This window comes from Topomyia yanbarensis, chromosome 2 (genome assembly GCF_030247195.1).
Source record: "Topomyia yanbarensis strain Yona2022 chromosome 2, ASM3024719v1, whole genome shotgun sequence".
Taxonomy (NCBI): domain Eukaryota; kingdom Metazoa; phylum Arthropoda; class Insecta; order Diptera; family Culicidae; genus Topomyia; species Topomyia yanbarensis.
This window is the reverse complement of record NC_080671.1, coordinates 231878878-231895300: the sequence shown is the minus strand read 5'-3', so window position 1 is coordinate 231895300 and position 16423 is coordinate 231878878. Positions and strand designations below refer to the sequence as shown.

The 16423-nt window shown below is 37.4% G+C and overlaps 1 protein-coding gene across 1 annotated transcript in view; it reads left to right on the top strand.

Annotated features, from left to right (window-relative positions):
- LOC131680119 (GPI ethanolamine phosphate transferase 1-like) overlaps positions 1-16423 on the top strand; it is a 938165-nt gene that overhangs the window by 489095 nt on the left and 432647 nt on the right. The window contains exon 9 of the mRNA XM_058960839.1: positions 1148-1270. Coding sequence (XP_058816822.1) covers positions 1148-1270 — 123 coding nt within the window. The remainder of the gene's footprint in view (positions 1-1147; positions 1271-16423) is intronic.

Below are 16423 nucleotides of genomic sequence, written 5' to 3'. Positions count from 1 at the left end.
TTTTAAGATAGCTGTATTTTTGTCATAAAAATATTCTTTCCCACCTTGTATATCGAACTGCATCTCTAGTTTTAAGATAGCTGTTCAATTTCTCATAAAAATCTGTTCCCCTTTCAAACTGTATTCTTAATTTAAAAATAGCTGTAAAATTTTTCGTAAAAAAACTTATGTTCCTCCTTTTGTATATCAAACTCGATTCCTAGTTTTAAGATAGCTGCAAAAAAAATTTCTGGAAACCTATTGTATCCTACTTTTGTATATAGCATTGCATTTCTAGCTTTAAGATTGCTGTAAAAAATCCCCCTTGTTGTAAAAAATATTTCAAATTTGTAACTTTCTAGTTTTAAGATATCCAAAATGTAAAAAATGAATTTGGCACCGCTAAGCTAACGCATTTGTGCCTAACAAATAAGAGCACTAAATAAAAAAAAAACCTGTTTTAATCCACCTAGTGGTGCTATTGTGCCTTTCTCATTTGGTCGGTGTTAAGTCAGACCGGACTAAGTCGCAAAACATAAAAAAATGAGATGATGATAGCACTGGATAAAGAATATCGTCAGCTACATTCGACGTTTGCCAGATTTGAAATATGTAACAATAAACAAGAATTATGGCAAAAAATAATTTCCAATCATAATGTAAAGGATGCTGCGATTCAAACTTTAAACGTGTTTTTCTCGAAATCAATGTTTTGTCACTTAGTCCGGTCTGACTTAACACCGACCATTTGTCCAAACTACGATTCCATGGCTGATTATGTTCAATACAATGCTGTAAATGTATATTACCTATTCAGTACGATTTGCACATACATACAATGGATCGACAGCCAAGATCTTGAGATACGATGTGTCGACACTAAAACATCACTTGAAACTAGCGGCGGATCAAGGAGGAAGATCCTTGGGGTCTGGACCCTGCCTAAAATTTTCAACTTGTTAAGAAATTTCAAACTAGTTTTAATTTTAAAGTAGCAACCCCTCATTGCATACTCCTACCTAAGCCTATATAGGTCAAAAAATTTAGGCCGGGATTAGGTTGACAATTTTTATAGTGATTGCATAACATTTCTATATGAGAAAGGCAAAAAAAGTTATTTGATTTTGTTATTGAAATTTACGTTGTTTCGTTTATTTCCTAAATCTAGAAACTGGTTTCTCAAGAAAATGGCACAAAGGAGAAGCGCGGACTGTCCAAGATGCAGCTCGGATTGCGGCAAGGAGCATCGACAGTGGATGCAATTCAGACAGTGCTCAAGAGTTCTGAGAAGGTATCTAAACAGAAGTGCTGTAGTGTAGTAATGGTAAATAGGGAAACATGCATTTGATGACGGAATGAGACAAACTTTAACTCGAGTATTTTCATAGAGGGCCGCCTTGGGAAGATCTGATTTTTCCAACATTTGTTGTGTTTTTCTTGCACTTTAATTTGTTTGCCGAGTGGTTTGCCCGCTTAAAAGTTATCCGCATTGGAAAAAGAGCTATTTTCAATCAAGAAACGTGAATATCTCCACACATACTAGCGATATCAAGTTTCTGTCTTTGGCAAAGTAATGCAGTTTAACAGTTTAAACAATGTTCTAGAACATTTATATAGTGGAAAAAATCTAGAAGAAAACTTATGATTTAAAAACTGCTTTTAAGGGGCCTTTCACAAATAATTCCCTATATCTCAAAAAGCATAAAAACTACTTCGATTTGGGGTTCCCTGGGGTGCTGCGCTGCAAACCAAACGGAGCCGGGAAAAGCTGAACCGGACATTCCGGCTGATGCCCGTTCGAGTCGTGAGTGGTTACAGAACAATATCGTCGGAGGAAGTATGCGTTTTCGCCGGCATGATCCCGAAAATGCATCACTATGGCTGAGGACTAATCCCAAATGTGACAGCTTGGGTGCATAGGAAACATGGAGATGTGAACTTACATTTGATGCAAATTTTGTACGAGCACGGATGCTGCCGGAAGTACTTGCACCGGTTTAGACATGCTTCGGCACTCCTTTGTCCGGAGTGTGTAAACATGCAAAGACACAGGAACACGTGGTCTAGGTTCGGAGAAGTTTTCGTAGGGTGTGATAGTTGACAGTATCGTTGAAGAGATGTGCCACGACGAGCATACCTGGGACGCTGTCAATAGAGTGGTTGCGACCAGTTGAGTAGTACACAACGTAGAACCGGGTTCGAGTCATCTGGGCGCCAGTGATATGGACGTCAGACTTAATCGCCGGACCGACCTTAACACCATACCGGATAGCTCGTGAGTAGAGTAGATGCACAGCCGGGGATCAGACCGCGTCGAATAGCTAGCAATGGATCATTGGGGTGCCAGTGAACCAGAAGCTACACTCCACCCGGAATCGCTGGATGGACCTTAGCACCTACTGGCTGGTCCGTAGAGTAGGTTAGATCCATCGCTGGGGCTACATCGAGTAGATCGGAACAAAGCGGGGAGCTAATTGACTCACGGAAACGAACATCGGCATCGGGAGAAATCTACCGCTCGGTATCGGGAGAACCTGTCTCGCCTAGGAATTCTCCTTCGGAGTAGGCCATATCCATCGTTGGGGACTGGACCGAGTAGTTTGCGAACAAGTCGGGAGCTGAACGAGTAAGTGGTGTTGAATGGTACGAGAAGAAAGTTTCGGTGTAGAGTGGCACAAGGGAGCCGAAGGGCTAGGTAAATTAGACACTCTGAAGTTTGCCGCCCAGATTGTCTTCGTAGGGGAAGAGCATAAATTTTCAACCCCCTGCTAGCTTTCCGACTACCATGTAGAAATTGACAGTCTGTGTTGATGGTGAAGAACACACCACCGTCGAGGAGTAGTGCTGTAACCCTACTGAAGGAACTAACTGCTAAGTAGTGGAATTAGAGTGGGTGTTATGCTCATAAAAACCCCCTCCCCGAAGTAATGCCGTATGGAAGTGCCGGGGAGGACTCAGGTTTTGGGCAAGAGTAGTGGTTTTTGGCGAGTCGGGTGGCAACACAAAGCAGCACCCTGAGACGTTACAGTTTAATATATTTTTTTTCCTGCAGCCTCAGGGCTTTTTTGGAAGTTTTTTGCACACAGTCGATTAGTATATGAGACTCGGCCAAATAACAAATCGGAATTGAAAATAAGAAAATTTTCTGAACTATATATGAAGATATAATAGCTCATTGAGTTAAAACTATCAGCAATAGTCTAGAAATGTCTCGCTCATATACATACTAATTTCATAATAAATCCTGTGAAGATAAATTTTCTATATTGTATTGTGAAGATATTTTTGTTCCTTACATGAGAAACTATCAACGGTCTTCTAGAAATGTTTCGCTCACATACAAATAATTTAACGATAGATTTAAATTCTTCCACATAATTGTAATTTTCAGTGTTTTGTAGTACTTGCACCGACTTTTTAGTCGTAGAAAATTCAACTTTGGTCGCATCTAAATGCAGTCGTAGTAATACAGTAGTCTAGATAGCCCAAAAAAATAGTAGTTTGCAATATTTTCTAAACTGCTAAGATGTAATGAGATGGAAATTTCGCTTTCGAGGTCTGGTTATTAGAGTGTTGAAATGATGATTGACATGATCCTATATCACGCCTCTTGGTTTAGAACAGAGCATAAGGTGTAATGTTTCTTCCTTCGAACCTCTTGCTCTCGTGTACATATTTATTACCATTTATTACCGCATTTTTTCCCGAAGATATTAAACATTAGATAGTCCTTCCTGAGTTTAAAAAGAACTTGATAGTGTCCCCGATACTCGGACGTAACACATCACTCGATCCATAGTCGATTTGATCAAATATGTCGGTTTAGCTAGAAACCCATATTCGTGTATTAGATCCCATAGGTGATCTCAATCGATTGTATCATATGCGGCTTTGACCTCTATAAACAGGTGGCACGTTGTAACTGCAACATTTTTGAAAGACTAGTCGAATCGAAAATATTTCGTTTGTTGTGATGCACGCCCCAGTAAAACCTGCTCTGAATTCCCCTTTTTCTCTATGGGCAGCGGTGAACACTTTGTAGGTGGCATTCAGCAATGTGATTGACTGGTACTTGCAACAATCCAGCTTATCACCTTTGTTATAGACGGGACATGTGTACTACTCCCTCATTATTTTATATGAAGAGTAAACTGAACGAATTTCTATTCGAAAGGTTCAAGCCAGCAATAAGAACGTAGGGAAACGTATATCTACAAAAACAAACACGGACATTTAAAAACTACAGCCATTTTCAAAATCTCTCTCGATTTAGCAGAAGCTTTTACTAGATCGAACAATCGACTAATGATACATATGCATACTATGCTGAAGTATGCTCTCCAAAATGTGACTTTGTGTAAAGGTTTGGGAGAAAAGTTTTTCATTCAAACATAGAATGAAGAATTTTGCTCCCAAACATTTACGGAAAATCACCTATAATTCTCAAAAGCTGACATCAGCAGCCTGGTAAATATAAACATTTGATTTGTGCGTTTATTTACCCGGCAAGCAGTTTATCGTCTATTTATTCTTCATTAGTGGGATGGTAACCAAATTTTCACCTCTCAAGAACTTGCGAAAAGCTACTGACAATGCAGTATGGAAGCTCCACCTCAACGGCATCCCTTATTATTGAACGCCCGGGCAGTTTAGTAACTATAATAACATATCGGAAAGAATGAAATATTCAAACCAACAGTCAGACTATAGAAAGCATGAATGGGGAAACACGTGGCTGCAACCATGCGGTAGCATGCGGCTAACCGTCATTTGTGATTTCTTACCTGTTTCACCATTGTGCTATATGATCGGTGTAAAGTCAGACCGGACTAAGTAGCAAAATCTCAAAAGAAGAGAAAATGATAGGATTGAATAAAAAATTTCTTCTTCAGCTACATTTCATTTGCGCCAGATTTGAAAAATATTATCATTAGCATGAATTATGAAATGAATCCATTGCGGATAATACCGTAAAGAATGCAAGGATTCAATCTTTGTACACGTTTTTCTCTGTATCAATGTAATATCGCTTAGTCCGGTCTGGCACAAAACCGACATCTTGCATGCGCGTGCGCTTTGTGTTCATTTTCACTGAAGTTAGAATGGACATACGGCATTTGGTAAAAATGCGGCTGCAAATATGGGTATTTCATCAACTTTACTAAAATATGAATAACTCAAAAACGAAGCATCGTAGCTGTACAATGTAAGCGAACGAAAAAGCAAGCTACAATCCTATGCAATAATATGGGGTACTTTTGAATAAAATATCGGAGATATTTTGGTTCGAACTAGAAAATGCTAGCCGTGAGTAATCATCAAAATTTTAAATTTTTAGTTATACCAAAAAATAGCTTAAATAGCTTAAACTTTACACGAGAGGGATTGTTGATATCTTTTACGTAAAAGTTTTAAAAATTCGAGAAAGCGCCGCAGCCGATCCTGTAACCTTTCGCCTTAATTCTGTACTTTTACCAGTGAATCATAAGAAAATATTTTTCTAATCTACAAACCTGAAGATTTATGCAAATCCTTCCAAGAAAATCAGTGAATGTGGCAACTCTGCCACTAAGCAAAAGCTACACCAAAACGAATGATGAAAATATTTTTATTTATGGCACAAAAGGATGACCTTTCATCTGCAATGAAATTTATTAAATAGGAACGCCTTGATGCAAAGCGTACTCATTCGGCGTGAGCTGCGAAAGGGGAATGTTCATATGTATGTACGCAGTAGAAACAAATCGTCGACAAGGTTTGAATCGTTTCAAAAGATTCTCGTCTTCTATCACCATAGCTATCTACAAGCCGTCCTTATTAGGACGAATGCAAAATGGAAAAAGATGGGTTGGTAGTGTATATGACATAACACGAGGGTCGTGACCACACTTCGAAGTTATTTCAAATCTTGCAAAGCATAAATTGACATAATTTCAATGATTGTTCCTATATGAATGAAATGACAAATTTTCATGTTAACACGGCAATAACTTTGCAATTTATAGAACAATTTTATATTTTTAGTTATCATATAATAACTGTCATCTCTTCCAAACAACTTAACCCTCTGCTGCCATCCCCGTGGTTTTGCGGGGTTAAGGAGAATCGTTGTAAAATGTCCAATACACGATTTTATGTTGTTACCTCCACTAAAACCACTTCAAAATACTCCCACCTTTCATACAAGTACATTGTCTGTTTGTTGAAATCATATGAAATGATTGACCTGTATTCAATAAACTCGGTAATAAAATTGTTTTACTGAATAGACTAATTTCGCTGAGCCCGGTGAATCGAACTTAATGCGTAAAATTTAGCCATTTGAAAGAGATACAAGCAGAATTTTAAGAATATGATCATCGCGGTTATGTCTCGGACATTACCCGCCCCTAGTTTTTCGCTAAGCGTTATTTTTACATTTCTTATAAAAGAAATGTATAGAATTCGCTCAAACTTTCAAGATTTTTTCCTAGGCCCGGAAGGCCGAGTCTTATATACCAATCGACTCAGCTCGACGATTTGGGTCAATGTCTGTGTGGGTGTATGTGTGTGTGTAACGGACAAACTCTCATTCGTGTTTCTCAGCAATGGCTGAACCGATATTATCCAAACCAATTTTAAATGAAAGACCTATCAAACAGTAAGTACGCTATTAATTTGTTTTTGATTCTGATGTTTAGTTTCTGTTTGCGCCAGTCTTAGAATTGGATTCATACGAGGTAGTGAGACTTCACTGTAGTACAGGACAGTTAGGTATCGCATAATGAACCAACGAGCTTAGGCGTTACGGAACAGTTTGTTGCGTTCACCACTTATACTGCAGTCAGTTTTCTAGAAGATTCTCACTTCCTGAACAAAACAGTTGTGTTCATCTAATAGTTGTAGCAACCTATATATAGTTCACACTGCTACCAGAACGGAGTTAGTATCAAGTCCTTTTCCATAGTTGATCAGTATCAACTTATAACAAACCTTATCAAACTACAAGTCATAATATAGAAGAAAATGAATTACATACAGAACAGTGCTACGTTTTATATTGAACAGTTTGGGCTTATACTAAGAGCCTAGTTATTGAATAAACCCACAGAATTTATCTAAGTGATCGCGAGTTCTTACTGCACCGTGCACCGAACAGTTTTTCTAGTCATAAAAATCCGACCGCTCTACAGACGTTGATGTGCGGAAACATTTTGGTCCTTCGAGCCGGATTTATTCGCTGTCGGATTTCAATACGTTACGCCGGTCGCGAAACGCAAAAGTGTCGAACAATGTAGTCGTATCTCGTGAAATCATTCAAATAGTCCTGAACAGGACAAGAACAAGGCAGTATGAACAACTAAACGGCTGGCGAAAAGAAGCCAGGTTAGGTGACGATGCGCGTCACTATGTGCTAGTTCCGAAGTGTATTTGGACTACAGAAAACGAAATAGACAATGTTCAATCAAATCGGCTGGTGAAAGAAAGCCAGAAAGTGTGATGACGCGCGTCACTATGTGTGTGCGCCCAAACATCTAACCAATCGGGCGAAAATTTCTCTGCTCAAAACAACACAGTACAATACAGTGAAATCGAAAAACTAATGCTTGAATCAACAAACGTAAAATGCGCGCTAACAGACCAAGTTACAGACCACGGACAGCGAAGCGCCATTTTGAAAGATAATGGGGCGTCTACTTACCATTTTGTGCAAATATATCACGATATTCTCCGACAAATTTTCAAGCGTTTTTTTCCAACGAGCGCCTGCCACCATAACAAGTCGTTGCCGCCATTAATTTAACTCCTTCTCTACGACGAACCATAAACCGAATTTGTGTCGATAATGCTGCCATTCTTGCAGCAAATGCCAAACTGAAAGCATCTTGTTCCCCGGGTCCAGATGGTGTTCCCTCGATTTTTGTCAAAAAGTGCATCAGCGGGCTTCTTGAACCACTTCGGCGAGTCTTCGAGCTATCACTCACTACTGGTACATTCCCTTCCTGCTGGAAAGCAGCGCACATGTTTCCAGTTCATAAAAAAGGAAACAAATCGAACATTGACAATTATCGGGGAATCTCGTGTTTAAGTGCTGTATCAAGACTGTTCGAGCTGGTTGTGTTAGATCCTATTTTCTTTCACTGCAAACACTACATTGCAGATGATCAACACGGTTTCATGCCTAAACGATCGACAACGACAAACCTGCTCTCGTTCACAACATATGTAATGGATGGATTCGCTGACGGATTGCAAACCGATGCTATTTATATGGATCTATCTGCGGCCTTCGACAAAATGAACTATGATATCGCAATAGCGAAGCTGGACAAACTCGGCATTCAACTTCTGCGCTGGTTTCGTTCCTACCTCGATGGAAGGCAACTCCAAATCAGCATTAAGGACTGTCTCTCTGCACCATTCTTCGCTACATCCGGCATACCACAAGGAAGCCATCCAGTAAAATTCCTCCTCTACTTTAATGACATCAATTTCACATTACAAGGACCCCGCCTTTCTTTCGCCGACGACATGAAAATTTTTCAACAAATACGGGATAAAACCGATGCCGAGCTTCTTCAGAGGGAACTGGACAGCTTTAGTACGTGGTGTAATCTAAACAGAATGGTTTTACATTTCTTATAAAAGAAATGTATAGAATTCGCTCAAACTTTCAAGATTTTTTCCGAGGCCCGGAGGGCCGAGTCTTATATACCAATCGACTCAGCTCGACGATTTGGGACAATGTCTGTGTGTGTGTGTGTGTCTGTGTGTGTATGTAACGGACAAATTCTCATTCGTGTTTCTCAGCAATGGCTGAACCGATCTTATCCAAACCAATTTTAAATGAAAGAACTAAAAAACAGTATGAACGCTATTAATTTGTTTTTGATTCTGATGTTTAGTTTCGAAGATATGAATGTTTGGATGCGTAAAAATGGAGTTTCTTGCAGTTTTTTTAAATTATCTGCCGAAATTGACAATAAAGATTAACAATTTATATGTTTTTAGACAGCTTTAACGAATACCTTTCGAACAAGCTATAGATTGTCGAAATCGGACTATTATCAAAAGAGATATTTAACATTAAATGCGGACGAAAGATTTTTATCATTTCCCATTGCCAGAAATATGACCAAAAACATGTAATTTATTATTAACGCCAAAACGGCTTATTTTAGGTCAATAGTATCTTCGGAGAATTTAATGGAGGTAATATGCCCTTTCTTTTGGTATTGTGCTTTTGCTGATTAATCCCCCTATGAGTGAGATATTTTCACAAATTTTCTTGGAAGTGATTATATCGAAATGATGTCTTCAGCATATTTGTAGCTCTTACTTTTGCGAATAACTTTACTGAAGACTTTAAATATCCATTTTGAATACTTTAAAAGTTATGGCTTGTTGTTTATGGATTACTCTTTGTCGCCCTGTCTTTGTATTTATTGTTCAATATAGTAATAATCCATTAAAATAAGCTAAACATTATTTCGATAAAACGAATTTTGTATTTCATTTTTCTATCTACAACCGCTAGAAATAATCACCGAACACTTCCAAGTTGTCTGGAAGGAACTTGATAACTTATCAGTACAAAAATGTGCATTTGTGCGAACTTTCTGACTGCATTTTTTCTAACTTATAACCATCGGATCGATCTGAAACATATCGGAAAATGAAAAGCGAAATAAATAACTCCAAGCAACGGCGTAGCCAAGAGAAGGTTTTGGGGTTTAACACCATACAACCCCCCCACCACACCCAAAAAAAAAAAATATTGGATTGAAGTTGAAAATTTATTGATGCAGACTGATTTAATTCAATATTACAATAACAATTATCTGATCTGTAGATTGATAACCTGTTGTTGTAAACATCATGAGGACTTTTGATAAATTGTCGGAATGGGGTCCTGATATGTAACTGATCTATTGGTCTTGATTTCACAGTTGTCTAATTGCATCAATATCAAATTCATGTCTGAAAACATTCCAATAGAAGATTCCAGAGTTCTGTAATCAATCATAATCCTCAGATTTATTTTCAAATTGAGCTCGTTTTTGTAGAAATGTACTGTAATAAGGGTCTTTATTTAATAGGAAGCGAAGTTAAAATTGATTTAATGTCTATGAAACATAGAACTACTCACCAAAAAAATGCATAACTTTCAACATTTGCTAAAAATGTTTTTGCCTTTCTCATTCACTCTTAAATTCGTCAATCTAATCCCGACCCGGAGGGCCGAGTATCGTATGCCAATCGACTCAGTTCGTCGAGATAGGAAAATGTCTGTGTGTGTATGTATGTGTGTATGTGGAAAAAAATGTGACCTCTGTTTCTCAGAGATGGCTGGACCGATTTGCACAAAGTTAGTCTCAAATGAAAGGTGCAACCTTCCCATCGGTTGCTATTCCATTTTATTGATTGGACTTCCGGTTCCGGAGTTACGAGTTAAAGAGGGCAATCACACAGCAAATTCCCATATAAACTGAAATGAAAAATTTTCAAAATCAAATTTGTATTTCTGATGCCAAATGATTTTAAAATGCATGAAACATTGAGATGTTTGACAAAAATTGACTTCTTTGGACTTTGGTACATTTTTGTCTTTCTCATATAGAAAGGTTATGTAATCACTCTAAAAATCGTCAATGATACCGGCCCGGAGGGAGTATGCAGTGAGGAGTTGCTACTTTAAAATTAAAACAAGTTTAAAATTTCTTAACAAGTTGAAAATTTTCGGCAGGACCCGAACCTCCCGGATCTTTCTCCATGATCCGCCGCTGGTTTCAAGCGATCTTTCAGTATCACATAGTATCTCAAGATCGTGGCTGTCGATCCATTGTATGTATATGCAAATCGTACTGAACATGTAATATTCATTTCCACCATTGTATTGAACATAACCAGCCATGGAATCGTAGTCTGGACAAATGACAAAAGCACAATTGCACCACTAGGTGGATTAAAACAGGTTTTTATTTTGGGAATGCGTCGAGTTGAGACGAAAACATAATATGATTAATAACGAGGATAACACTTTCCGAATATAAAGAGAAATTTATGAAAAATGACGATTTGCACTCGACTCTAGCAGGTCCTGATCGATTTTGATGAGCATTTGATTTTTGTTGTATGACCAATTATATGTATAGGTCAAATGTTTAAAAACAGTAATTTAAGGTCAAGATAGCATCATTTTGAAACCGCCAATTTCGGAGGTTTAGTATCTTCGATGAAATTTACAAATGTTAAACAGCGCACCATTTGATAAAATAATTTTGACGGCATATCGTTCAAGAAGTATTTATGGTGAATTTTCTTAGGTTAATATTCATGACTACAATAGGGTCTCAACAAATTCGCTTAAAGCACTCTGTTACTGTTTTCTGAAAAATTAATTCTGCATAATTTTAAAACTTCAAAAATTACGGTTTCGGAATTATGCCGTTTGGACAGTATGATCGATTTTCACCAAACCCCATCCAAACTTCGAATTTCTGGCTACGCCGCTTATTTCAAGTAAGTAGAAACAAAGTCGTTATTTAACCGTGATTTTTTAATAAATAGTAACCATCGTTTCACAACGTAGTCTATTTTCCCTGGCTTGCGGTGAGCACGATCTCTCGAATTGCTGAACTGAAAATTATGTAATAGAAATTATTTTTTAGTATTCTTTACAGATTCAACTCGCCGCGCAGATAGCTCTGAATTAGATCCGCTGGTGTCCTAAGACGATTTCGCTAGATTTTCAGAGTACTGTGCACCCAGTGCATTAACGCAAATGACGGAAGGTTATCGAAAAGTTTCGTGAAAATAAAAATTCCAGTAATGATGATGATTTTCCCAAACGGTTCGTTTTCGTGAGGTTTTTATTTGTTCTTTGGTATTAGGATTAGCGATAATAATTCAAATCAAGGATACTACTGGGAAGTCACCTTTAGAAAAAGTCGATGTCGAAGTAAAATTTGGAACTATGCACGCATGCACTTCAGAGATAGCGTGATATCAGGAGCTGCGATTTCATTTCAACGCTTTTTTGTGAAAAGGGCGATACTTACAAATGTAAACATTAGGGTTTTTTCATACATGCGAATAAGGGCTTTGAAACGCAACAAATTAACCTAAAAATTTTGATTCTACGATATTGCTTTCTTAAACTACAGCAAAAAATACAACGGGCGAAACTGTATTTTTGTTTATTTATTTAAAGTTTCGCCCTCCACGCTCCATGCAAACAAACAGGGTGATACTTTTTTTGCTAGCAGTTTAGAGGCGAAACTGTTATTTTCGTATATTTTTTTAGGATTATCAAGCTGATACCAGCTGTAAATAGTAACAATGATCTCTATTGAAAAAACACGGACGAAATCGGTGGTGTAGAACGGTAGTTATTGTAGAAAACGTAAGGGCGATACTTCAATGCTGATAGGTGGGACCGAAAAAGTAAACAATCGCCAAAGGGGCGATACTATCATTTTGTCAATTTCAATAGCAAAAACAAATTTTAATTTAATAATTTCAAATACTTTATGAAGTTTTGGGTTTCGATCACTGAATCATGCAATCAAGGATGTAAAAAAACACAATAGTTCTTAAATATGAAATAAAACCATGTTTGGAAATATTCACTGTTGATTTTCTTTGTATGGTATCACTGCTAGCATCGCCCTTTTCAAGAAAAAGCGTTGATTTCTTAGTTCTCAGTCGTGTTGGAAATTTGAGTAAAGTATAAACTTCAAATCGATTAAAAAAATTTCGATTTTTTTGGCTCAGTACAATATATAACCCCTTTAGGAAAATTCAGTTTTCCCACCACAATTTAGATATTTTATTAACAGAGCATTAACAATAATTCGTTGGTATGTGTATTTTATGGGCCAATTTTTCGTTTTCCCATTGATTTGGTTTGAGATTTCTAGCACTGATGTTGTCCTATGCTGATTTGAGCGATTCTCTGAGTCCTGCCACTATCCCATGTAGTATGTGTTATCAAAAACATCGCGAAGCATCAAGTTCTAAATGTTCTCAAACGATATAATATCCGAAGAGAGTGATAAGAGTTATAAGATATGTCTCATCACACTGTTAGGTGGATTAAAAACGTTTTTATTTGTTCTTTGGCATTAGGATTGGCGAGAAAAATTCAAATCAAGGATACTACTGGGAAGTCACCTTTAGAAAAAGTCGATGTCGAAGTAAAGTTTGGACTATGCACGCATGCACTTCAGAGGTAGCGTGATATCAGGCGCTGCGATTTCATTTCTTAGTTCTCAGTCGCGTTGGTAATTTGAGTAAAGTATAAACTTGAAATCAATTCAAAAATAAAATTCAATTTTTTTGGCTCGGCACAATATATAACCCCATTAGGAAAATTCAGTTTTCCAACCACAATGCATTGATTGAGGAATTCGTTTGTATGTCTATTATATGGGCCACTTTTTCGCTTTCCCATTGATTTGGTTTGAGATTTCTAGCACTGATGGGATAGTGGCAGAACTCAGAGAATCGCTCAAATCAGCATAGGACAACATCAGTGCAAGAAATCTCAAACCAAATCAATGGGAAAGCGAAAAAGGGGCCCATAAAATAGATATACCAACGAATTATTGTTAATGCTCTGTTAATAAAATATCTAAATTGTGGTGGGAAAACTGAATTTTTCTAAAGGGGTTATATATTGTACTGAGCCAAAAAAATCGAAATTTTTTTTGACTCTATTTGAAGTTTATACTTTACTCAAATTTTTAACGCGACTGAGAACTAAGAAATCAACGCTTTTTCTTGAAAAGCAGTGATACCATTCAAAGAAAATCAACAGTGAATATTTCCAGACTTGGTTTTATTTCCTATTTAAGAACTAGTGTGTTTTTTACATCCTAGATTGCATGATTCAGTGATCGAAACCCAAAACTTCATAAAGTATTTGAAATTATTAAATTTAGATTTGTTTTTGCTATTGAAATTGACAAAATGATAGTATCGCCCCTTTGGCGATTGTTTACTTTTTCGGTCCCACCTATCAGCATTGAAGTATTGCCCTTACGTTTTTTTTAAATAACTACCGTTCTTCATTACCGATTTCGTCCGTGTTTTGCTTAGTCTCAAATTAAAGGTGCAACCTTCCCATCGGCTTCTATTGAATTTTGGATAGATCGGAATTCTGGTTCCGGAATTACGGGTTTCAGAGTGCGGCCACACAGAAATTTCTCATATAAACTATAGGAAAAATTAAAAATAGAATTTTTATTTTTGATGCTAAATGTGTTCAAGGTGCATGAAACGTCGAGATTTGATGCTAACTCGAAAAAAAAAAATTGACGACGATTCACTTTTTTTGGATTTTGGCACATTTTTGCCTTTCTCATATAGAAAGGTTATGCAATCACTCTGAAAAACGTCAACCTAATCCCGGCCCGGAGGGCCGATTGTCATATCCCATTCGACTCAGTTCGTCGAGATCGGAAAAAGTCTGTATGTGTGTGTGTATGTATGTATGTGTGTGTATGTTTGTGTATGTGTGTGTGTATGTGTGTGTGTATGTATGTGCGTATGTGTCAAATAATGTCACTCATTTTTCTCAGAGATGGCTAGACCGATTTCAAGGTGCATGAAACGTCGAGATTTGATGCAAACTCGAAAAAAAATTTGACGACGATTCACTTTTTTGGATTTTGGCACATTTTTGCCTTTCTCATATAGAAAGGTTATGCAATCACTCTGAAAAACGTCAACCTAATAATTTTTTTTTCGAATCGCATAAGGTTTCTGGATTTTAACAGGGGCGTAGTTGATGATTTACGGAGAGGGGTTACACACCCCCCTCTACTGTTCACTCCCCTCCTTTAAAAATCTCTTTAAATCACCCCTCAGACCACCACCCCATCCAGCCCTCATACCCCTCCTTTTCAACCCCATCATCTTTAAACCACCACTGTATCACAAAGCATACCAATTTAAGCTGGGGAGTCGTTCGTTCATGGGACTTTCGCCCTCCTCACATACCCACCACCGCATGACAAAATGAGTTAGCAAGCAGATAACATTGATCTAATGCTGATTAGGCTAATGGAGTATGATATTTTTTTGTTTCAAGTGTTTCACCGTCGACACGTAGCTCATCAAGTTCGTGGCTGGCATGCCATTGTGTATAAGTGCAAAGTGTACTAAGAATGTAATGGACATTTCCACAATTCCACTATCTGCAACATATAAACCCTTAAGTATACCAATTAATTGGTATATGAATTGGAATAGGTTCGCCAAATTTTGCAAGACGTCTATAAAATAACCCCTTGAAAACTACCTAAAAATTGTTGTAGTTCGATGCAATAAAAAAATCCCCAACAATGAAATGTACCTATTAATGTGAAACACAGTGAGTAATACATACAATAGAGACCCATTTTTATCAGTCTCATGGTGTATTTTAGGCTGACAAAATGGGGACATTGACTAAATCGGGCAATTTTTTTTCTTTATAATAAACTGAAGCTGTTAAAATATGCTCCCCGTCCCTTGATGTAATCTGATAACTATTTCTGATTATGATGAACTTTTTATTTTTGCATATTTCCATCTTCATGATAAGGAAAACATGCTCAAGAAAGGAATTACTCGAATTCAATCTTGTTCGTCTGCTAGAGCCCATCAAACATATGTTCATATTTGGATGATAAAATCGGGGTTTCAATGTATTGTAATGGATATTCAGCATTCGAAGAAATTTCTTGTGAACGAGTGTAGAACGACTTTGTTTCTACTTACTTGAAGTCAGCGGCGTAGCCAGAAATTCGGTTCGGCGGGGGTTTGGTGAAAATCGATCTTACTGTCAAAACGGTATAATTCTGAAACCGTAATTATTGAAATTTTAAAATCATGCGGAATTAATTTTTCAGAAAATAGTAACAGAGTTCGTGTCTTTAGCGAATTTGTTGAGACTTTATTGTAGTCATGAATATTAACCTGAGAAAATTCACCATAAATACTTCTTGGACGATATACCGTCAAAATTATTTTATCAAATGATGCGCTGTTTAACGTTTGTAAAACTCATCGAAGATACTAAACCTACTAAAAGTTTTTGAACATTTGGCCTATACATATAATTGGTCATACATAGGGTGACCATACGTCCTGGTTTCCCAGGACATGTCCTGGTTTTGCACTGGCTGTCCTGGTGTCCTGGGAAGTCGAGGAAAAAGCTTGATTTGTCCTGGTTTTTTTCTCCTGTAAGCCTAATAACGGGTGTTCAAAATAATAAAATGAGAATTTTTCAGTCATAAAAAAAATTCAACGAATTATGTATTTTTGATTAAAAACTAAATGTTTATTCTCCAAAAAACGTCAATGAATATTGGAGAAAGGGCCCTTGTCACCCGTACGACGAAACTTAGTCGCGATGCTTTCACAAGAGCGCTGGACGACACTGACGTCCATCTTCCGGATACAATTCCGGAACTGG